General features: G+C 42.6%; 1 protein-coding gene across 2 annotated transcripts in view; it reads left to right on the top strand.

The window, feature by feature from the left end:
- Positions 1-24,397, top strand: part of LOC115150611 (S-adenosylhomocysteine hydrolase-like protein 1) — a 62,645-nt gene that overhangs the window by 12,634 nt on the left and 25,614 nt on the right. Inside the window, exon 1 of one of the 2 annotated variants that reach the window (XM_029694075.1) lies at positions 19,522-20,032. The exons of the other annotated variant lie outside the window; for it this stretch is intronic. Coding sequence (XP_029549935.1) covers positions 19,955-20,032 — 78 coding nt within the window. The 5' untranslated portion in view covers positions 19,522-19,954. Of the gene's footprint in view, positions 1-19,521; positions 20,033-24,397 lie in introns of those variants that run through there. 2 annotated transcript variants of the gene reach the window in all.

Below are 24,397 nucleotides of genomic sequence, written 5' to 3'. Positions count from 1 at the left end.
ACAGAAATAATCAGACACCCATTTTTCAAGCTAGCATATGTCACAAAAACCCAGAAGACAGCTAAATGCAGCACTAACCTTTGATGATCTTCATCAGATGACACACCTAGGACATTACATTATACAATACATGCATGTTTTGTTCAATCAAGTTCATATTTATATCAAAAACCAGCTTTTTACATTAGCATGTGACGTTCAGAACTAGCATACCCCCCGCAAACTTCTGCCGAATTTACTAAATTACTCACGATAAACGTTCACAAAAAGCATAACAATTATTTTAAGAATTATACATACAGAACTCCTCTATGCACTCGATATGTCCGATTTTTAAAATAGCTTTTCGGTAAAAGCACATTTTGCAATATTTTAAGTAGATAGCCCGGCATCACAGGGCTAGCTATTTAGACACCCAGCAAGTTTAGCCTTCACCAAACTCCGATTTACTATTAGAAAAGTTTGATTACCTTTCCTGTTCTTCGTCAGAATGCACTCCCAGGACTTCTACTTCAATAACAAATGTTGGTTTGGTCCCAAATAATCCATAGTTATGTTCCAACAGCGGCGTTTTGTTCGTGCGTTCAAGACACTATCCGAATGGTAAATAAGGGTCACGCGCACGGCGCATTTCGTGACAAAAGATTTCTAAATATTTCATTACCGTACTTCGAAGCATGTCAATCGCTGTTTAAAATCAATTTTTATGCCATTTTTCTCGTAAAAAAGCGATAATATTCCGACCGGGAATCTGCAATTAGGTAAACAGACGAAAGAAAATACAGCATGGGGTCGACTCAGGCACGCGCCTAAGCCCTTTGTCCTCTGATTGGCCACTTGGCAAAGGCGATAATGTGTTTCAGCCTGGGGCTGCCTCGATATCGTTCAGCTTTTTCCCGGGCTCTGAGAGCCTATGGGAGCCGTAGGAAGTGTCACGTTACAGCTAAGATCCTAAATGTTCAATAAACAGAGCCAAGAACAACAACACCTTGTCAGACAGGCCACTTCCTGCATGAAATCTTCTCAGGTTTTTGCCTGCCATATGAGTTCTGTTATACTCACAGACACCATTCAAACAGTTTTAGAAACTTTAGGGTGTTTTCTATCCAAAGCCAATAATTATATGCATATTCTAGTTACTGGGCAGGAGTAGTAACCAGATTAAATCGGGTACGTTTTTTATCCGGCCGTGTAAATACTGCCCCCTAGCCCTAACAGGTTAACTGATTTTTGTACTCTGACGTCCTTGGGTTGGTGGAGAGAGTCTGGAAGGGCATCTAGGAATCTTTGGGTTGTCCGAGAATTTATAGCACGACTTTTGATGATCCTTGGTTGGGGTCTGAGCAGATTATTTGTTGTGATTGCAAATGTAATGAAATTGGGGTCCGATAGTCCAGGATTATGAGGAAAAACATTAAGATCCACAACATTTATTCCATGGGACAAAACTAGGTCCAAAGTATGACTCTGGCAGTGAGTAGGTCCGGAGACATGTTGGACAAAACCCGCTGAGTCGATGATGGCTCCGAAAGCCTTTTGGAGTGGGTCTGTGGACTTTTCCATGTGAATATTAAAGTCACCAAAAAGGTGTATATTATCTGCCATGACTACAAGGTCCGATAGGAATTCAGGGAACTCAGTGAGGAATGCTGTATATGGCCCAGGAGGCCTGTAAACAGTAGCTATAAAAAGTGATTGAGTAGGCTGCATAGATTTCAAGACCTAGAAGCTCAAAAGACAAACTTTTTTACAAATATTTTTAATTGACATTTGCTATCATAAATGTTACCAACACCTCCGCCTTTGCGGGATGTGCGGGGGATATGGTCACTAGTGTAACCAGGAGGTGAGGCCTCATTTAACACAGTAAATTCATCAGGCTTAAGCCATGTTTCAGTCAGGCCAATCACATCAAGATTTATGATCAGTGATTAGTTCATTGACTATAACTGCCTTGGAAGTGAGGGATCTAACATTAAGTAGCCCTATTTTGAGATGTGAGGTATCACAATCTCTTTCAATAATGGCAGGAATGTAGGAGGTCTTTATTCCAGTGAGATTGCTAAGACGAACACCGCCATGTTTAGTTTTGCCCAACCTAGGTCGAGGCACAGACACGGTCTCAATGGGGATAGCTGAGCTGACTACACTGACTGTGCTAGTGGCAGACTCCACTAAGCTGGCAGGCTGGCTAACAGCCTGCTGCCTGGCTTGCACCCTATCTCATTGTGGCGCTAGGGGAGTTCGAGCCCTGTCTATGTTCGTAGATAAGATGAGAGCACCCCTCCAGCTAGGATGGAGTCCGTCACTCCTCAAATCAAATCAAATCAAATCAAATTTATTTATATAGCCCTTCGTACATCAGCTGAAATCTCAAAGTGCTGTACAGAAACCCAGCCTAAAACCCCAAACAGCAAGCAATGCATGTGAAAGAAGCACGGTGGCTGGGAAAAACTCCCTAGGAAAAACTCCTGAGAAAGGCCAAAAACCTAGGAAGAAACCTAGAGAGGAACCAGGCTATGAGGGGTGGCCAGTCCTCTTCTGGCTGTGCCGGGTGGATATTATAACAGAACATGGTCAAGATGTTAAAATGTTCGTAAATGACCAGCATGGTCAAATAATAATAATCATAGTAATTGTCGTGGGTGCAACAAGCACGTCCGGTGAACAGGTCAGGGTTCCGTAGCCGCAGGCAGAACAGTTGAAACTGGAGCAGCAGCATGGCCAGGTGGACTGGGGACAGCAAGGAGTCATCATGCCAGGTAGTCCTAGGGCTCAGGTCCTCCGAGAGAAAGAAAGAAAGAAAGAGAGAATTAGAGAGAGCATATTTACATTCACACAGGACACTGGATAAGACAAGAGAATACTCCAGATGTAACAGACTGACCCTAGCCCCCCGACACATAAACTACTGCAGCATAAATACTGGAGGCTGAGACAGGAGGGATCAGAAGACACTGTGGCCCCATCCGATGATACCCCCGGACAGGGCCAAACAGGCAGGATATAACCCTGATATAACAGGCCAGGCTTGGTCCTGTTTGTGGGTGAGTTCCAGAAAGAGGGCCAATTATCTACAAATTCTTTTGGGAGGGGCAGAAAACTGTTTTCAACCAGCGATTGACTTGTGAGACTGCTGTAGAGCTCATCACTACCCCTAACTGGGAGGGGGCCAGAGACAATTACTCGATGCCGACACATCTTTCTAGCTTATTTACACGCTGAAGCTATGTTGCGCTTGGTGATGGGAGGAGTAGACACCAGAGAAGGCTTGTCCTCTGACTCCGACTCGCTGCTTAATGGGGAGAACCGGTTGAAAGTTTCTGCCGGCTGAATGAGCGACACCGGTTGAGCATTTCTACAGCATTTCCTTCCAGAAGCCATGAGAAAGTTGTCCGGCTGCGGGGACCGTGCGAGGGGATTTATACTACTATCTGTACTTACTGGTGGCACAGATGCTGTTTCATCCTTTCCTACACTTAAATTACCCTTGCCTAACGATTGCGTCTGAAGCTGGGCTTGCAGCACAGCTATCCTCGCCGTAAGGCGACCGTTCTCCTGTATATTATGAGTACAGCGACTGCAATTAGAAGGTATAATGTTAATGTTACTACTTACCAGAGTGAAAAGTTGAATGAAAAAAGTAGAGCGAGGGAGAATATAAACGGTAATTTAAAAAAGTAAAAACTGTAAAGTTGGCAGGTAGCAAAGTAAGTTTAGCAACAAAACGCACAGCAGCACGTAAACAAGTCTACAATTTGTGACCGGAAATGATGTGATGAGGTGGATAGAGCCTATATCTATGTTGGTTGGTGATTCGGACACGTCCTTTAACTTGGAAAAGCGATGATGTCGAGGTGAGTGAAATAAGATATACCGTACCAGTCAAAGGTTTGGACACACCTACTCATTCAAGGGTTCTTATTTATTTTTACTATTTTATACATTGTAGAATAATAGTGAAGACATCAAAACACATATGGAATCATGTAGTAACCAAAAAAGTGTTTTATATTTGACGTTGTTCAAAGTAGCCACTCTTTGGCTTGATGACAGCTTTGCACTCTTGGCATTCTCTCAACCAGCTTCATGAGGTAGTCACCTGAAATGCTTTTCAATTAACAGGTGTGCCTTGTTAAAAGTTAATTTGTTGAATTTCTTTCCTTCTTAATGTGTTTGAGCCAATCAGTTGTGTTGTGACATGGTAGGGGGGTATACAGAAGATTGCCCTATTTGGTAAAAGACCAAATCCATATTATGGCAAGAACAGCTCAAATAAGCAAAGAGAAACGACAGTCCATCATTACTTTAAGACATGAAGGTCAGTCAATTCAGAACATTTCAAGAACTTTGAAAGTTTCTTCAAGTGCAGTTGCAAAAACCGCCAAGCGCTATGATGAAACTGGTTCTCATGAGGACCGCCACAGGAAAGGAAGACATATAGTTACCTCTGCTGCAAAGGATAAGTTCATTAGAGTTAACTGTGCCTCAGATTGCAGCCCAAATAAATGCTTCACAGAGATCTCAACATCAACTGTTCAGAGGAGACTGCATGAATCAGGCCTTCATGATCGAATTGCTGCAAAGAAACCAATACTAAAAGACACCAATAATTAGAGACTTGCTTAGGCCAAGAAACACTAGCAATGGACATTAGACCTTCGGAAATCTGTCCTTTTGTCTGATGAGTCCACATTTGAGATTGTTGGTTCCAACCGCGTCTTTGTGAGACGCAGAGTAGGTGAACGGATTTGCTCCGCATGTGTATTTCCCACCGTGAAGCATGGAGGTGGTTTGATGGTGTGGGGGTGCTTAGCTGGTGACAATGACAATCATGACTGACTGACTTATTGAGAATTCAATACTCACTTAACCAGCATGGCTACCACAGCGTTCTGCAGCGATACGCCATCCCATCTGGTTTGTGCTTAGTGGGACTATCATTTGTTTTTCAACAGGACAATGACCCAACACACCTCCAGGCTGTGTAAGGGCTATTTGACCAATAAGGAGAGTGATGGAGTGCTGCATCAGATGACCTGGCCTCCACAATCACCTGACCTCAACTCAATTGAGATGGTTTGGGATGAGTTGGACCTCAGAGTGAAGGAAAAGCAGCCAATAGGTGCTCAGCATATGTGGTAACTCCTTCAAGACTGTTGGGAAAGCATGCCAGATGAAGCTGATTGAGAGAATGCCAAGAGTGTGCAAAGCTGTCAGCAAGGCAAATGGTAGCTACTTTGAAGAATCTCAAATCTAAAATATATTTTAATTTATTTAACATATTTCTTTGGTTAATAGTTTCCATATGTGTTATTTCATAGTTTTGATGTCTAAACTATTATTCTACAATGTCGAAAATAGTAAAAAATAAAGAAACTCTTGAATGAGTAGGTGTCCAAACTTTTGACTGGTACTGTATGTTGGGTGTTGTCGATGTTTGATGCTGTGAAACTTGGAGTAACTTTAGCTCTCAGATTAGCAAGTGCTGTCATGCCATTATAACTTGGTTGGTACAGGCGAGCACATCAGCGGTGGAGCTCGCATGATTGCTCTCTGTCTCATGGAAATAGTTGCGGTGTTTAGCTGTATATAGTCAGCTAACTAGTTGGTTGTTTTGTCTTGTTTCTACCGATGTAATTGCGATGGAAATAGCCCAAGCTGCTTGCTATAGCTAGCTAGTAAGCTAGTTAGTCTGTCTGGCAAGAAAAGTTGTGTGTAGCAGTAAATTTGAGCTGCGCTCACGAAGCGTCAAGTTCCGCTGTCACTTTCACTAGCTAGCCATACAGACAACCAGCTAACTATCCACCGAAATGAAGGCTAGAGTAATTTGTGTATATCTGTTGGGCTTAGGTTGTGGATTGTCATGTTTGTCAGGTGCAGATATTCATTGTCTCGTTTCCTGTGATTTGACAGCTTAGTTGTTGTTTTAGGAAAGATGCCTGCACGGTGGACCTCATGGTGAGTTGGATATTTGTTTACATAGCCAGCTAACAAGTTGCTTGTTTTGTCCTGTTTCTACCGACACAATTAATTTGGAAACTGTTGTCCTATTTGTTGCTCCTCTCCTCTCCCTCTGGTACTCTGTTTCTCTGGGCCAGGGAAATTGTAGAGTCAGGGCTCAGCAGCAAATGGCAGGGAGGAAGAGGAGTACGAGATGATTGGAGGGATAGTGGAGTGAGAGGAGAGTGAAGAGGGAGATGCAGATGCAGATGCAGAGGGAGGGGAGGAGGGAGTGAGAGAGGGTAAACCTGAGAGGGGAGCCAACGTTTCTATGGAGTGTGTCTGCCCCAAGTCCCACCATTCACCCTTGTACCACATAGCCTGGGACTAAAGTGACAGTGGCAGGGGTTTTGTAGTTGTTTTTAAGTGGTAGCAACTTACAGTTGAAGTCGGAAGTTTACATACAGCTTAGCCAAATACATTTAAACTCAGTTTTTCACAATTCCTGACATTTAATCCTAGTAAATATTCCCTGTCTTAGGTCAGTTAGGTTCACCACTTTATTTTAAGAATGTGAAATGTCAGAGTAATAGTAGAGAGAATTATTTAAGCTTTTATTACTTTCATCACATTCCCAGTGGGTCAGAAGTTTACATACACTCAATTAGTATTTGGTGGCATTGCCTTTAAATTGTTTAACTTGGGTCAAAAGTTTCAGGTAGTCTTCCACAAGCTTCCCACAATAAGTTGGGTGAATTTTGGCCCATTCCTCCTGACAGAGCTGGTGTAACTGAGTCAGGTTTGTAGGCCTACTTGCTCGCACATGCTTTTTCAGTTCTGCCCACAAATTTTCTATGGGATTGAGGTCAGGGCTTTGTGATGGCCACTCCAATACCTTGACTTTGTCCTTAAGCCATTTTGCCACAACTTTGGAAGTATGCAATCGCAATCACACTGCGCACTGCCCTAACCCATCTGGACAAGAATGCTGTTCATCGACTACAGCTCGGCATTTAACACCATAGTACCCTCCAAACTCGTCATTAAGCAGGAGACCCTGGGACCCTGGGTCTCGACCCCGCCCTGTGCATCTGGGTCCTGGACTTCCTGACGGGCTGCCCCCAGGTGGTGAGGGTAGGAAACAACATCTCCACCCCGCTTTACAGATGCCCAATCGAAAGCAATCTGTCGGGCTCTATCACTGCCTGGTAAGGCAACTGCTCCGCCCACAACCGCAAGGCTCTCCAGAGGGTAGTGAGGTCTGCACAACGCATCACCGGGGGCAAACTAGCTGCCCTCCAGGACACCGACACCACCACCCGATGTCACAGGAAGGCCAAAAAGATCATCAAGGAAACAACCACCTGAGCCACTGCCAGTTCACCCCGCTATCATCCAGAAGGCGAGGTCAGTACAGGTGCATCAAAGCAGGGACGGAGAGACTGAAAAACAGCTTCTATCTCAAGGCCATCAGACTGTTAAACAGCCATCACTAACATTGAGAGGCTGCTGCCAACATACTGACTCATCTCTAGCCACTTTACGAATAAAAATTGAATGTAATTAATGTATCACTAGCCACTTTAAACAATGCCACTTTATATAATGTTTACATACCCTACATACCCTGTGTGTATAAAGTAGTTGTTGTGAAATAGTTAATTACTTGTTAGATATTACTGCATGGTCAGAACTAGAAGCACAAGCATTTCGCTACACTCACATTAACATCTGCTAACCATGTGTATGTCACAAATAAAATTTGATTTGATTCTTGGGGTCATAGTCCATTTGGAGGACCCGTTTGCGACCAAGCTTTAACTTCCTGACTGATGTCTTGAGATTTTTCTTCAATGTATCCACATAATTTTCCTTTCTCATGATGCCATCTATTTTGTGAAGTGCACCAGTCCCTCCTGCAGCAAAGCACCCCCACAACATGATGCTCTTGTGGGGGTGCTTCACGGTTGGGATGGTGTTCTCCGGCTTGCAAGCCTCCCCCTTTTTCCTCCAAACATAACGATGGTCATTATGGCCAAACAGTTCTATTTTTGTTTCATCAGACCAGAGAACATTTCTCCAAAAAGTAGTCTGGCTTTTTTATGCCGGGTTTGGAGCAGTAGCTTCTTCCTTGCTGAGCGCCCTTTCAGGTCATGTCGTTATCAGACTCGTTTTACTGTGGATACTTTTGTACCTGTTTCCTCCAGAATCTTCACAAGGTCCTTTGCTGTTGCTCTGGGATTGATTTACACTTTTCGCACCAAAGTACGTTCATCTCTAGGAGACAGAACGTGTCTCCTTCCTGAGCGGTATTGGTCTCAGACGATCCCGCAGGTGCGTGGTACCTTGGTGTTTATACTTGCGTACTATTGTTTGTACAGATGAAGGTGGTTCCTTCAGCCGTTTGGAAATTGCTCCCAAGGATGAACCAGACTTTTGGAGGTCTACAAGCCAGGACATAATTTTCTGGAATTTTCCAAGCAGTTTAAAGGCACAGTCAACTTAGTGTATGTAAACTTCTGACCCACTGGAATTGTGATACAGTGAATTCTAACTGAAATAATGTCTGTAAACAATTGTTTACAGTCCTAACCGACTTGCCAAAACTTTAGTTTGTTAACAAGAAATTTGTGGAGTGTTTGAAACACTTAGGTTGGAGCCATTAAAAATCGTTTTATGTTAACTTCCGACTTCAACTGTATATCTGTTCTAGAGCTTGTAATGGTTACAACAAGAAAATGGGTGGGGTTGATCATCTTGACTCACTGAGGAGCTATTACAATGTTGTGCACACAGGCAGAAAATGGTTTAAGTATGTGTTTTGGGGGATGCTCAACATTGCCATCATAAATGCGTACATTGTGTGGGGGACCCTGCAAAGTCCCTTTCCCAGAAACCACAGGCGCTGGTAATTTGTAAATGTGGACCTTTGTGATATGGCTACAGTGGCAGGAAGAGGGGAGCCAAAAGTGTGGCGCCAGGGCGTGTGGACTGAGTTGTACGTCATTTGAAAGCAGATTAAGTTTGAAGGGCGTAAGGGAAGGTGTGGTGTGCATCCGGAGTGGACGCAGGGCAAAGAGTGTGAGATCTGTAGAAACCTCATTTGGGTGCTCTTTGCAGGATGGGGCCCTGCTTCTTCCAGAAGTTCCATGACATGTTGTAGACTAAATGCAAAAACAAAAGTGACAGTGTGAAATATGAATTTGTCCTACAAATCTTTTATTGACACTGAACAGTTGTTGTGTGTATGTGTTTTATACGTTGCCTTCGGAAAGTATTCAGACCCTTTGACTATTTCCACATTTTGTTACTTTACAGCCTTATTCTAAAATGGCCTTAAAAAATCTTCAGCAATCTACACACAACACACGATACCCCATAATGACACATTTTTGGAAATTTATAAAAAATAAAAAAACATTCCTTATTGACATAAGTATTCAGACCCTTTCTGCAGCATTGAAGGTCCCCAAGAACACAGTGGCTTCCATTCTTAAATGGAAGAAGTTTGGAACCACCAAGACTCTTCCTAGAGCTGGCCGCCCGGCCAAACTGAGCAATCGGGGGGAGAAGGGCCTTGGTCAGGGAGGTGATCAAGTGAAAGGTGATCCGGCGAATGGTCACTTTGACAGACCTCCAGAGTTCCTCTGTGGAGATGGGAGAACCTTCCAGAAGGACAACCATCTCTGCAGCACTCCACCAATCAGGCCTTTATGGTAGAGTGACCAGACATAAGCCACCCCTCAATAAAAGGCACATAACAGCTCTCTTGGGGTTTGCCAAAAGGCACCTAAAGGACTCTCAGACCACAAGAAACAAGATTCTCTGGTCTGATGAAAACCAGATTGTACTCTTTGGCCTGAATGCCAAGCGTCATGTCTGGAGGAAACCTGGCACCATCCCTACGGTGAAGCATGGTGGTGGCAGCATCATGCTCTGGGGATGTTTTTCAGAGGCAGGGACTGGGAGACTCGTCAGGATCGTGGGAAAGATGAACGGAGCTAAGTACAGAGATCCTTGATGAAAACCTGCTCTGGAGTGCTCAGTCATCAGACTGAGGCGAAGGTTCACCTTCCAACATGACAACGACCCTAAGCACACAGCCAAGACAACGCAGGAGTGGCTTCGGGACAAGTCTCTGAATGTCCTTGAGTGGTCCAGCCAGAGCCCGGACTTGAACCCGAGCGAACATCTCTGGAGAGACCTGAAAATAACTGTGTAGCGACGCTCCCCATCCAACCTGACAGAGCTTGAGAGAATCTGCAGAGAACAATGGGAGAAACTCCCCAAATACAGGTGTGCCAAGCTTGTAGCATCATACCCAAGAAGACTCTAGGCTGTAATCACTGCCAAAGGTGCTTCCACAAAGTTCTGAGTAAAGTGTCTGAATACTCATGTAAATGTGATTATAAAAAAATGTTCATGTAAATTTGCAAACATTTCTTAATCCGTTTTTGCTTTGTCATTGTGGGGTATTGTGTGTAGATTGACCATTTTTTAAATTCATTTTAGAATAAGGTTGTAACGTGGAAAAAGCCAAGGGGTCTGAATACTTTCTGAATGCACTGTATATACATTTTAGACACAGTATATTTTACATTAGTAATCTTATTTTTTTGTCTTACCCTTCAGCTCCACACCACCTCTCCCATCTATCTCTGAACACCATCCAGTTTTAATTTGTATTTGCCATATTTTTCTGCTGTGATGTTTCACAAAAGTTCTGAACCTTTCTATTCTTATAGTTCCTACAGATTATAAATTATAGATACATTTTTTTTGCTAAGAGTATATTTATATTATTGATCGATTGACTGTGACTTTGCAAATCACGCAGCAGTGCTATTTGCAAAGTTAGCGCCAGGTAAATGTTGTATTTCTTCTGCCATTTTCTATCTAATACTTGTTTCATTCACTGAATTGTTGTCAAAGTAGGCTACTATTTCAACATTTTGTCAGGCCTAATCTGCGCTAAATCTTATTGAGAGAGGTCATCTACATTTTGAAATGGTCTTTGAATAGTTGTTTGCATTTTTATACTGAACAAAAATATATTCGCAACATGCAACATATTCAATGATTTTACTGAGTTACAGTTCATATAAGGAAATCAGTAATTTTAAATAAATTCATTAGACTAATCTATGGATTTCACATGACTAGGCAGGGGCGTAGCCATGGGTGGTCCTGGGAGGGCATAGGCCCACCCACTTGGGAGCAAGGCCCAGCCAATCAGAATTTGTTTTTCCCCACAAAAGGGCTTTACTACAGACTGAAATAATCTTCAGTTTCATCAGATGTCTTGGTGGTTGGTCTCAGACGATCCCGCAGGTGAAGAAGCCGGATGTGGAGGTCCTGGGTTGGCGTGGGTGCACGGGGTTGCGGTTGTGAGGCCGGTTGGATGTACTGCCAAATTCTCTAAAACTACGTTGAAGGCGGCTTATGGTAGAGAAATGAACATTCAATGCTCTGGTGGACATTTCTGCAGTCAGCATGCCATTTGCACACTCCCACAACTTGAGACTTCTGGCATTGTGTTGTGACAAAACTGCACATTTTAGAGTGCCTTTTCTTTGTCCTCAGCTCAAGGTGCACATGTGTAATGATCATGCTGTTTAATCAGCCACTTGATATGCCACACCTGTCAGGGTGATGGATTATCTTGGTAAAGGAGAAATGCTCGCTAATAGGGATGTGAACAAATTTGTGCTCAAACTTTGAGAGAAAGAACCTTTTCATGCGCCTGTAAAATTTCTGGGATCTTCTATTTCAGCACATGGGACCAACACCTTACATGTTTGTTTAAATTTTTGTTCAGTATATTGTTACAGAAGTAAGAATTGTTGTCAATCAAATAGCCTACTTGTGTGGGTTTTGAAATACTTTCTGAATATTGTACTCTGGTCACATTTTCGATTTGAGTAATTTAGTCAAATTGACTAAATTGACTAAATTGAAGTATTAATCGTTTTTTGATAGTGTCTACACAATGGAAGCATAAAGGAGTGTTATTCCTGTTGACCTGAATGAGGTGTCATGAAAGAAAATGTTAGGTTTTAAAGAGCACAAGTTAACTTGTAATTATCATGTGTGAGAAAATGAGCTTTATCTTGAACATTCTCAGTAATCTACAGCAGCATTCTAGAATTCTATTCGGGTCTAAAGTGTTAACCCGTTGTTGCTTTAGATCGTCCCTCTTTCTAAATTTCAAAATCATATTTTCATATCTGTCATTAAACCGCTCTCATTTGTTGTGTGCTTTGGAGAACAGTGTTTTCCTGCTAATTTTATTTTGGAACATTTGCGCTTACTGCGTATTGCTGTGCTTATGTGAAGAAATAGCCTAATAGTTTATTAACATTTTAAGCTAAACGCCTCATTTGCTTTTAAAAGTTTTTTTTTTGTTGATGTTCAGTGGTTGTAATAATTTGGGATCTATCATCCCACAACAGTCTGAAATATTTGTTCCTCTCGCAGAACGACAAGCTGACCAATCGAATGGGTAAACTTCTGTACTACAGGGGATAGTAGATTGACATAGGATAGTGCTTTTTCTGTTCATTACTCATTTCATTAGCTGACAAAGTAAATGTGGACAGTTCTTCTAACATCTTCAGTATGCGCCTGGGAATTTAATAAGGAGGACGCCCGCCGTTGCATCCCCAAGGTGTCCGTCTTCCCTAGTAGCCTACTTCGGAGCTGTGAGGCCTGTGAGAAGGACCCGATTGCATGACAGGCATTGCCTAATAAGAATTGAGATATCTGAGAGAGCCATGTGAGTGAGAGGTGCTTCGGTGCAGGGCGTTTGGCAGCCGGGAGAAGAATTATGACTATATTCAGCCCAAGGGCACAACGGCCACTTTGGCCGTCAGGCATTGGTTACAGCCACACAATGGGGCCATCCATGGCTGTCGATGCTCCTGGGCATTTCGATGCCTGATGACGAGAGTTTTCTCAATGTTCATTGTCTCTCAAACCAAGGAAGGAGGAAGTTGGCCGTTGGAATTTTGAAAACCAGTCTGCTGTCTTCTTGAAACTGCATGATAAGGTGGTATTAAAGGCGTCCGCATGCTTCCCAGCCGAAACAGTTGGGTTTGTGCATATGTTATGACGCCATTTTGTCCCTTCGGTAAGGTTTTTTTTGGCTGTTCGGGCACACTCTATTTTTTTCCCCAGAGGCCAGCCGAAGTTTGGGAGCCGAAGTCTACGCCCCTTCGTCCGTGAAGGGGCGTGATTTTCTTGTTTTTCAAGCGAAGGTCTTTTTAAGGGAGTATGTGAGCACACTCGTTCGGTTTGCCTATAAGCAAACTGTGTCTGCAAGTCTATCAAAAAGGGAACTACATGCACTGCAATTAATCCCAGTTCTTAAGAGAGCCTTCACGATCCCTGCAATAAAGCTTAGGGGTTGTAATTCACGACTCCGTTATGTGAGAGGGTTGAGTCTATCCTATGTACTGTGGGGTAGACACGCTGAGAAACTGGAAATAGTCCTCCCTCTCACCGGTCAGGAACTAATAGGATTGTTTTTGGGTTCTCCAACTCAGGCCCTGTTGTAACATCTGCTACATTAGTAACACCTGCGCAACATCGCTGTGCAGCTCTATAAACCTCACTGGCTCTGCCAAGAAGCAGGTGCCACAGGATGACTTATCAAAAAGTTCCCTAGTAGCTACTAAAACCTCTTGGCTTATAGGTTTATGCACGGATATCATAGAAATGATTGGAGGCCGTCAACGCTTTTTAAAAGTCCTTATTGCAAATATATTGTCGGTTTCAGATGCAAGGATTAAATGCAAAGTTCATAGTGCATAAATATTGTTTTTAACCTTTGTTTTTGCATTGAAGCCTCAGTTTTGGATTTTTTTTCTCTCTTTTTCAACAGTGTGTAGGTCTCTCTCTCTCATTTTGCATGGATGTTATAGAAATAATCTTCCCAAAAACAGTAATAATTAACTCTGAAAATTAGCTTGGATCTCATTAGAGAGAGAATTTTCTCTGCCTCTGAATAAACATTAGCTTGGAGCTCTCTCCTGCGTTAGCTCCCAGGAGCAGCCTGTCATATTACGCAAGCCGGAGGTGTAATGTTACACTCAAATGCATGTGTACACGCATACGCACACTCACAAAAAGACACACACACATTTTGTGGGCGTTATGCAACGCTGGTCCAGCAGGAAATGAAGCCTTCTGGGCTCTTCAGAGAGCGGGCGCAATAGAAATCGACATACAGTTTGAGTGGGCAGCTGACATAATGTGAGAGTTTTTGTTACCTTTACATGTGTTGGCCTATTTGAAATGATCATTCCAGTAAAGTGTATATATTATTCATTTTTAGGGAACTGAAAGACAGACCAGGAACTGTGGGTGACCAGTAATGCTGGGACTTGACCTTAGCTGTGTGTGGGTGTGCTTTAGCTCTAGCTCGCTCTCTGTTAGTTTTCAGTTGGAAGTTATACAACACAGCTGAGCCAATGATGCATTTGTTTAAAGAGAATACAGCCACATATTACTCTTAAAAGCCACGCGTTACTCCTGACACTTTGTTAGCCCGTCTGTTCCCCTCCCTGCTCTACCGCACCAAATGTCACTGATCCCCCACCCCCGAAACCCATTTTCTCCCATCTTTCCTCCCACCTAAATCTGGCTAGTCTGTGGTCTTATCCACTTTGAAAGCTTACAGATGCTGATTCTCCCTTCTGTAGGACGATTGGGGAAAATACATTTTTGTATTTGTCAGACCTTATCATGCCACCTACCTGTAATCTTTTTCCATTCCTGAATCAGGGATTATTCTGCCATTGAAATCATTGGGGTGGGCCGCTTAAGCGTTTTTTGGGATGCCTAAATCCAAACAGTAACTTTTTTTGGGGGGGGGGGACGTTATAAAGTATGTAGAAAAGATCATGGACGTGTATATATTTTAAAATCGTAGAGTTTGTTAAATCGCAATCACAAATCAAAGCTAGACTGCTCAGCTACAAGCAGTACCAGACAGGTGTATAAAATGGAGCACACAGCCATTGCAATCTCATAGGCCAAATATTGGCAGTAGAATAGCCTCACTGAAGAGCTGTGACTTTCAACGTGGCACCGTCATAAAATTCAGAAAAAGAGATCTCTTTTTCAGGACCCTGTCTTACAAAAATAATTGGTAAAAATCCAAATAACTTCACAGATCTTCATTGTAAAGGGTTTAAACACTGTTTCCCATGCTTGTTCAATTAACCATAAACAATTAATGAACGTGCACCTGTGGAACGGTCCCTAAGACACTAACAGCTTACAGACAGTAGGCAATTAAGATCAGTTATGAAAACTTAGGACACTAAAGAGGCCTTTCTACTGACTCTGAAAAACACCAAAAGAAAGATGCCCAGGGTCCCTGCTCATCTGTGTGAACGTGCCTTAGGCATGCTGCAAGGAGGCATGAGGACTGCAGATGTGTCCAGGGCAATAAATTGCGATCTATGTCCGTACTGTGAGACGCCTAAGACGGCACTACAGGGAGACGGGACGGACTGCTGATCGTCCACAGTGGCAGACCACGTGCAACAACACCTGCACAGGATCGGTACATCCGAATGTCACACCTGCAGGACAGGTACAGGATGGCAACAACTGCCTGTTACACCAGGAATGCACAATCCATCAGTGCTCAGACTATCCGCAATAGGCTGAGAGAGGCTGGACTGAGGGCTTGTAGGCCTGTTGTAAGGCAGGTCCTCACCAGACATCACCGGCAACAACTTCGGCTATGGGCACAAACCCATCGCCACTGGACCAGACAGGACAGGCAAAAAGTTCTCTTCACTGTCGACTCGCATTTTGTCTCACCAGGGGTGATAGTCTGATTCGCATTTATCGTCGAAGGAATGAGCGTTACACCGAGGGCTGTACTCTGGAGCGGGATCGAGGTGGAGGGTCCATCATGGTCTAGAGTGGTGCGTCAGCATCATCAGACTGAGCTTGTCATTTTAGGCAATCTCAACGCTGTGCGTTACAGGGAAGACATCCTCCTCCCTCATGTGGTACCCTTCCTGCAGGCTCATCCTGACATGACCCTCCAGCATGACAATGCCACCACGCACAGAACAAGCAGTATGGCTGATTTCCTGCAAGGCAGGAATGTCCGTTTTCTGCCATGGCCAGTGAAGAGCCCTGATTTCAATCCCATTGAGCACGTCTGGGACCTGTTGGATCGGAGGGTGAGATCTAGGGCCAATCCCCCCCAGAAATGTCTGTGAACTTGCAGGTGCCTTGGTGGAAGAGTGGGGTTACCTCTCACAGCAAGACCTGGCAAATCTGGTGCAGTGCATGAGGAGGAGATGCACTGCAGTACTTAATGCAGCTGGTGGCCACACCAGATACTGTTACTTTTGATTTTGACCCCCCTTTGTTCTCAGACACATTATTCAATTTCTGTTAGTCAGTGGAACTTGTTCAGTTTATCTCAGTTGTTGATTCTTATGTTCATACAAATATTTACATACGTTCAGTTTGCTGAAAATAAACGTAGTTGACAGTGAGAGGATGTTACTTTTTTTTGCTGAGTTTAGAATGCCACCTTTCCAACAAGGCAGTTCATCAAATTTCTGCCCCACTAGACCTGCCCCGGTCAACAATGACCAACAACGGCCTCAGCCGGGAAGTGGTAGGACACACAAGCTCAAACAACGACCGACAAGTGCTAAAGCGCGTAGCACGTCAAAAATTGTCTGTCCTTGGTTGCAACACTGACTACCGAGTTCCAAACTGCCTCTGGATTAACGTCAGCACAAGAACTGTTCGTCGGGAGCTTCATGAAATGGGTTTCCATGGCCGAGCAGCTGCACACAAGCCTAAGATCACCATGCACAATTCCAAGTGTCGGCTGAAGTGGTGTAAAGCCTACCGCCATTTGACTCTGGAACAGTGGAAACGCTTTCTCTGGATTGATGAATCATGCTGCACCATCTGGCAATCCGACGGCCAAATCTGTGCCCGAATGCATCGTGCCAACTAACGTTTTTGGGAGGAAGAATAATGGTCTGGGGCTGTGTTTTGTGGTTCAGACTAGGCTCCTTAGTTCCAATGAAGAGATCTTAACGCTGCAGCATTCTAGATGATTCTGTGCTTCCAACTTTGTGGCAACAGTTTGGGTAAGGCCCTTTACTGTTTCAGCATGACAATTCCCCTGTGCACAAAGTTGAGGTCTATACAGAAATGGTTTGTCGATCGTTGTGGAAGAACATGACTGGCCTGCACAGAGCCCTTACCTCAACCCCATCGAACACCTTTGGGATTAATTGGAACGTTGACTGCAAGCCAGTCCTAATCGCCAAACATCAGTGCCCAACCTCACTAATGCTCTTGTGGCTGAATGGAAGCAAATCCCTGCAGCAGTGCTCCAACGTCTAGTGGAAAGCCTTTCCAGAAGAGTTGAGGCTGTTAAAGCAGCAAAGGGGGGGCCAACTCCATGTTAATACCCATGATTTTGAAATGAGATGTTCGACGAGCAGGTGTCCACATACTTTTGGTCATGTGGTGTACCATTGGATAGGATGCCTAAATTGACTAACAATGGAGAGATTATAAGCAAATGGGATTTCCTTTATGTGCACAGGTTAAGTCACTATTTTAACATTCTTCTTGATCCAGTGACTTCTTTAGCTTCTCGACTCTTACCCTCTGGTGACTTGTTGGTGCTGTGCTGTTGCCGACATAGAAACGTTATTACTCATCCATGCCAGAGTTGATACTGACAACTTCATCTGTCTCTGTTAATTTGGGATTTCCTTCAAGAACCATAGGTTTTGGTCTTGAGCTCTCATTTTGTTTCCTCCTCTTGGAACGCTGGTCAGTGTTATCCAGTTACAGGTGTGAGCAGTATACCAACTGAGCCGTGTTACTTGCTTTTGGAGGAGGGTTTTGCTTTGTGTGTCTGTTGTTCACATACATAGTCAGTCGTGAGTGCAGCATCAGCTTGTTTCCCAGAACACTCTGCTGGCGAATTGTCTGGAGATTAATTCAGGCAGGCGTCATGGAATCTATCATGGAGACGGCAGTGTGACCTCACTGCTCAGTGGAAGGGAACACCTGTCCATCAAATGTGACAGGACGTAGTGTGAGCTAAATCCAGAAGGCAACCCTAGGGGATGACCTTAGCTCATCCACAGTGAAGTCCCCTGCCTGACCAGGGCTAAATACAGCTCATCACTGCCTGATGCTAATTCCCCTTATCTAGCCTACCTAGAAGCTTGTTCTCAGAAGCCTGTTCTTAGAAGCATTCTTTCAGAATCATCATATCCGAGTGATATTGATCACAAACTTTGTGCTGAAATACTAACGACCTAGCACTTTTGCCGTTTTGATACACTTGTCTTTAAAAAGCTAATTGATGGATATTACCCAGGGAAGCGTGAAGCATGCTTAAATGAAAGCTCCCTTTGCTGCAGCAGTGCGTTTTATGGTTTATAATGTAATGAGGTCACTACTGATCCTCATTATAGCGTAGAGGAGTATGCTGACTTATTGGCCATTGGCTTGGCGGCCAGGTGCGGGTATTAGTATTAGCTGTGGGGAATTAAATGTCTAGTGACTGACTGCTCATTCTAAAACCCATACTCTGGTGTGTACCACTACATCCTATACCCTATTTTAGTGTGTGTGTGTGTGTGTGTGTGGGGGGGGGGGGGTTGTTTGAGTGTGTAAATAAGGTAAGATGGGTCAGAATAGTATTATTTTTTTTAGGCTGGACCAGATCTGTGGGCCTGGTCAGATCTGCTGGAGTGATTTTAGGCTTATGGAGACAGGCTTTAATTCCCTTTCCATCATTTTTTATTAGCCATCAACCTCAAGCTATCTATTAGCAAGCAGCTACTGCCAGGATTACATTGGATGGAAAGGGTCACGATACTCCACAAATTAGTGTTTTTTTTCTGGTTATGGGTGTGGCAAGGGGCGCGGCTACATTTTAGAGGATTTTTTATGCAGTGTAGACATTTGTACATTTTTAAGCCAATTCCCTCAATCCTACCTTTTGTCTCCATGGACCTAAGATACATTTGTGCAGTTTTAAACCTAATTTCCTCCAATTATACATATTCTGCCATGGAGCTGAGAGAAAATGTTGCAGTTTTAAAGCTAGTTTTCTGCAAGTCTATGCATTTTGCTAATGCTGTGTTTTTTTGCTCAAACATAATAAAATCATTTGCATTACATTTACGTCATTTAGCAGACGCTCTTATCCAGAGCGACTTACAGTAGTGAATGCATACATTTCATACAATTTCATACATTTTTTTCATACATTTTCTTTTTTTTTTTCTGTGCTGGCCCCCCGTGGGAATCGAACCCACAACCCTGGTGTTGCAAACACCATGCTCTACCAACTGAGCTACAGGGAAGGCTATCAATACGGCTAAATAGATTTGAGGGAATTTTCAATTCTCATTGGTTATAAAAAAAATAAAATAAAAAAATAAAATTATATATATATATAACATTTTTTTTTTTTATTTTTTTTTTTTTAGCAATGGAACTATATATATATATATATATATATATATATATATATATATATATATATATATATATAGTTCCATTACCGTTTTTACATACTTTATCTGATTTTAGCCATTTACGTTTACACAGAGTTATTCCATTCCGAAAATGTATTGCAAAAAAAACAAGTATACGTATTTTTAGACTGTTTGGACTTAGGCGACCTGAAAAAAAAAAAGGAGAAAAAAAAACGCTTAGGCTGCCAGCCCAAGGATTACAATGGCAGAAAAATCCATGGAATAGAACATTAGCAGAGAGACGGTGAGAGGGAAAGACACCGAGACGATACTGCAAACAGCAGAAAACAACTCAAGTAAAGCACAGAAAAAAAGAAAGGGAAGATAATTTGTCAGGTGGCTGCTGGTGGGGGCTATGCCACGGCCCTCTTTTGCCCTCCTGGTGTGGAGATTTCCATGATAACAGGCACTGTACGTAACAACCAGGAGAAGAGCTTGAACACTGGCAAGGGATGAACGTGGAACCTGTACGGCAAGTGGGAGGCATGGAGCTGCAAGCGGGAGCCATGGCACAGGCACACAAACACAGGGTGAGTGAGATTGGCCAGAGCGGGTGAGGGGATGGTCTGAGAACCGCTCCATAGAAACCCTCTATGTTTTTGCTCTGCTGCCTGACCTTGCTAAGGAAGATTATTTGAACTTAGTGTCATATTTGCAGCCTATTTTTGTTCTTGGTTTATTGTTGGGAGAGGTTGGGAGCTTTCAACACCCTTAAAGGTGATATAAGTCACATTGTAGAAAAGTTACAATGCAGCCAGCCATTTAATGAGGACTTTCTCAATTATGGTGGTTAAGGTAGAGAGACACAATCTCTCCTAAGCATATGCTGTCAAATGTTTTTGTTTGTTTGCAGTTGATAGAGGTCAGCTTTCTGAAAGAGGATTATGGGCGTGAACTGAATTTTTCTGTTGTGCTGTCCCAGTTCTCTACACAGATGCAGTGGATAATTGACTGAATGCAATAGAGAAAGTAGTAAGGCTGAGTCCCTCTTGCTTGTAGTCTGGAATGGAAACCCTCATTCTTATTCATAGCATAAAGGGGAATAGAATAGGCCAACTGAAGAATAGAGAGAAACAGTGAAAAAAATTGTGTGTTAGTCTTGCCATGGACTCAAGTTGACCCTCAGTTAAAGGAAATATAGGGAATGGAGGGGAGCATATCCTGTGTATGCCAAGTAGTAGAAGAGACGCATACTTATCTCTGCATCCCACACAATAAAATGCTCTTACACATACTGTATACCTTTACAACAACACATGAACCAAGAAAACAATCTTAATCTCTTTGTACTACTCGTGCTTTGGCAGAGTGCCTCTGGACTTTGAGCCCTTGTTCTTTTTAACACGGAGTCTGTTCTGTCTCTGTTGTGGCTGAATTTAAGAAAGGATTGGGCTTGTGCACTTTGCGGGAATGAAAAGATTTGCATTCCAAAGACAGTTTATGGAGAAACCTCCCAATCCATCCCTCCCTGCCTCGACTTAGGGAGGAGGATATAGTTACAGCTGCTGATGTGCAAGGTATTCATCTCAAATCTCAGTTTGGGTGGATTTAAAGCATGCAGAAATCACTGGCTCTTTGTTTGGGAACCAGTGTCCTGCAGGCATAAAATGTAATACAAGCACAAAATGTGCTGACAGTGGTAGATACAATCCAAACATAAACATGTCCATTGGTGATTCTCTGTATCCTGTCACTACCCAACCAGGTCCTCACCTGCATGTGGAGGTATGCACATTCAACCAGAACTGTGTGACCCCGACTCAACCTCCAGGGATAGGTTGCTACCCCGGGAATCTCTGGGACACTGCCAACTTGGCACTTGTCCTGCCTCGACTAGACAGCAAAAACAAAATCGAAATTATTAATACTCGCTATTATACTGTTTGTGTCAGACACACTGAGTAATGTGTGGACTGCAATCATGAGGATGATCTGAATCTGTGTAGGCATATGTGTGCGTGCATCAGTGACTCTGTGCATGCCTTGTGGTTCAGTCTCTGAAGTCTACAATGATCTGAAAAAAGGGACCTATGAAATAGGCTGCATTTTAAATTAGTTTCCACCATTGTCAACTGTGTTAACCTTGAATAGAGCTTTATTGATTGGATTCACATGATTGCTCTTTGTCATTTTGCTATTGGTGCTTTAGCCTTTACAGACACAATTGTTTGGGGAATGTTCTGGTAAAATGTGAAGTTGGTTAATTTATGGTCCCACTGCCCTCAATCTGTGTAAAGACCGACTGGCATTTTAACACCATATCCGGTGTCCCTCTCTGGCCTCCAGCCCCAGGTTAATATGCTTATGTTCTCACTGGATTCTTCAAATACTGGGGCGATTATCCCACCCACATTCATCTCTGGCTCTATTTAGACCTCCCCAGTAACCACCCGCAGGACATAGAGTGGGTTAGCAAAGCATGCATTGGCTATGAGAGGGGTTATAGTTGCGTAATACCTTCATAGACCTTATCTGCTTACTGCAGACTGCTAATGAGCGATCCAAATATTAGTTGTAGTTTTCAAAACGTTGGTAGCTACCAAAGAACGAAGAAGCTGTTGGACAAACCCTGTTCATAATGTCATTGTATAATGCTTTTAAAGCACCTTAGTTTGAGAGATGTTTTATCTCAAGCCTGTCTTAGCATTGTTGTGTTGCGTGACTTCATGACACATTACCTGTATTTGTATGAAACCTCAACATGTCAGAAGGTGTTTCTCGTGAATCTTTAAGAATGTGTGCAGGAAGTAGTTTTGACACATTTCCCTTTAGGGAGCTAGTTCTGAGAGCCGTAAATAGGCCTGGACTTCAGATGAGGTTCTATGTACATTGGAGCGATGATTTGTTGTTTTTTAAACTGGGCTCCATTGCAACGCAAAACATTGTGACATCGCAATTGAGACCATAGCCATTTGTACAGTAGTCTATATTTCATGAACAGTATCATGTTCCTTGACAAGCATAATACTGTCCGACTGGAAAGACCATGGAAATTGCCTTTGGAATAGCCTTGCCAGTTCAGTGGAACTCTTATTTCTATGCTGTCCACACCACAGCTCAGTATTTCAAACCTCTACAAAAGTGAAAGTCGTCACTTCACTAAATATGGCTTTTGACCTCGAGTGACGACACTTCTCAATGAACTGACACATCTCAGTGAACTGACGTCTGTTGGTTAGCACAACTAAAAAGTATATTTTGGATTCTGCAATAAAAATGCAAGCTCAACATTTCAGGATAGTATTGTCCTGATGTGTGTCAATGTATTTAGGCTATACGACACACTCTCTAGGCCACAATTGCATACCTGATTCAACTCCACCACAACACAGAGTGGTTTTTCTGAGAAGGCATTCAAAATTCAAGTGTTCTCTTAGAAGTGAACAGAGTCCTTATGATATCTCAAAGCTTGATGTGAATATATCCCCTTGCATACATATCCATTCACAATTTGACTTTAGACTACTTTTACATGAAAAATAATATGCCAAAACTAATTCTCTCAAGTTGCAACACAATGTTTTGTCTTATGCCTCAGTATGTTTGTTTCATCACAGCCCTGATCACACATACTGTAGCTTTGAATTAGTTACAAACCACTATTATAGGTATCGGATGATTTCTTGCGACCAGATATTGACATTTTTTGATCCAGGTTACAAGTGAATTGAAGTTGGGGGATGTCTTTCTAAATTAGGGATATCCAACGAAAAAAATCTTTGTCGACCAAGAGTCATCTGTTCTTTCGAGCAATTTTAAAACGTATTTTTCCATAAATAGACCCATCCTATCTATGTGTTTTAATCAAATCAGCTATATGCACTGAGCTTGTCTGATGCTTTAAGTAGACTGTTTAATGAAATAATTAAGACACAAAAATGACTAGAGGGAGTCAGACCGCAATTGATATGATTGTGCCGGGCCTGGCTCAGACTTGCTGCGCTGTGTTAAAAACATTACAGCGAATGACTCTGACTAGCACCCATTGTCTGTGTCTCTCTCTCTCTCTCCTCCCTGCTGCAGCGACCACCACAGAACATTAACAGTATTTATCGCGCTGTCCATGTTGCTGAAGCTGCAACATAATTTCAGCCATTTCTGACTGAAAAGTTCTGTTACCGAAATCCCTAATTTGTTTAGGAGAAAAATTCGTATTCCCTCAACCCTTGTTCTCTTTACGTGACACGTATGCGTTGCATGCACATGATCAATAGGGCCTGACCTATAGCATATCATAATCACATCAATAAATTGGTTATATCAAACTTCAAACACGGTAAAAGTAAAATGGATGCAGAGGACATGACAAATAAGCTTCAAATGGGGGAATGTTTACTGGTTGCACAGGAGGTAAAGGGGTAGTCAGATGTATGGAAAAAATCTGACTAGTTGTGGAAAATACTGGAGATCAAGAAAAATAAGATAAGGAGCATGCGCTGCATGCATATTTTGTGTGCCAAACAGATGCTGTTAGATTACAATATAATTTTCTGACCATTTGGAACAATATAAACAACCTTAAGCCTTTATTAAGTTATTAAGCCTTTATTACAGCAAAGACACAACGATCACATTCATTTGTGAATGCAATTTCCGAAATGGAACGGTTTATTTATTGTTTAGGCTAATTATTCAAGGCTTGCTTTATTTTATTTTAAAACTAAAATGCTTGATTGCACTTCAAATCATATTTTTTTTTTCACCTATATTTAATTATTATAATGATGATGATATTATTATTATTATTATCAACAACAACAACAAGGAGATCAAGAAAAAGGAGGGGTTTTAATTATAAATATTATTTCTGACAATTTGGAACAGTGTAAACAATAAATGCATTATAAATAATACCAGAGTGGCTGTTCTAACGGAAAAAGTGTAAAGCCTTTATT

Source organism: Salmo trutta, chromosome 16 (assembly GCF_901001165.1).
Source record: "Salmo trutta chromosome 16, fSalTru1.1, whole genome shotgun sequence".
NCBI classification, from domain to species: domain Eukaryota; kingdom Metazoa; phylum Chordata; class Actinopteri; order Salmoniformes; family Salmonidae; genus Salmo; species Salmo trutta.
This window is presented reverse-complemented; position numbering and strand designations above follow the sequence as displayed.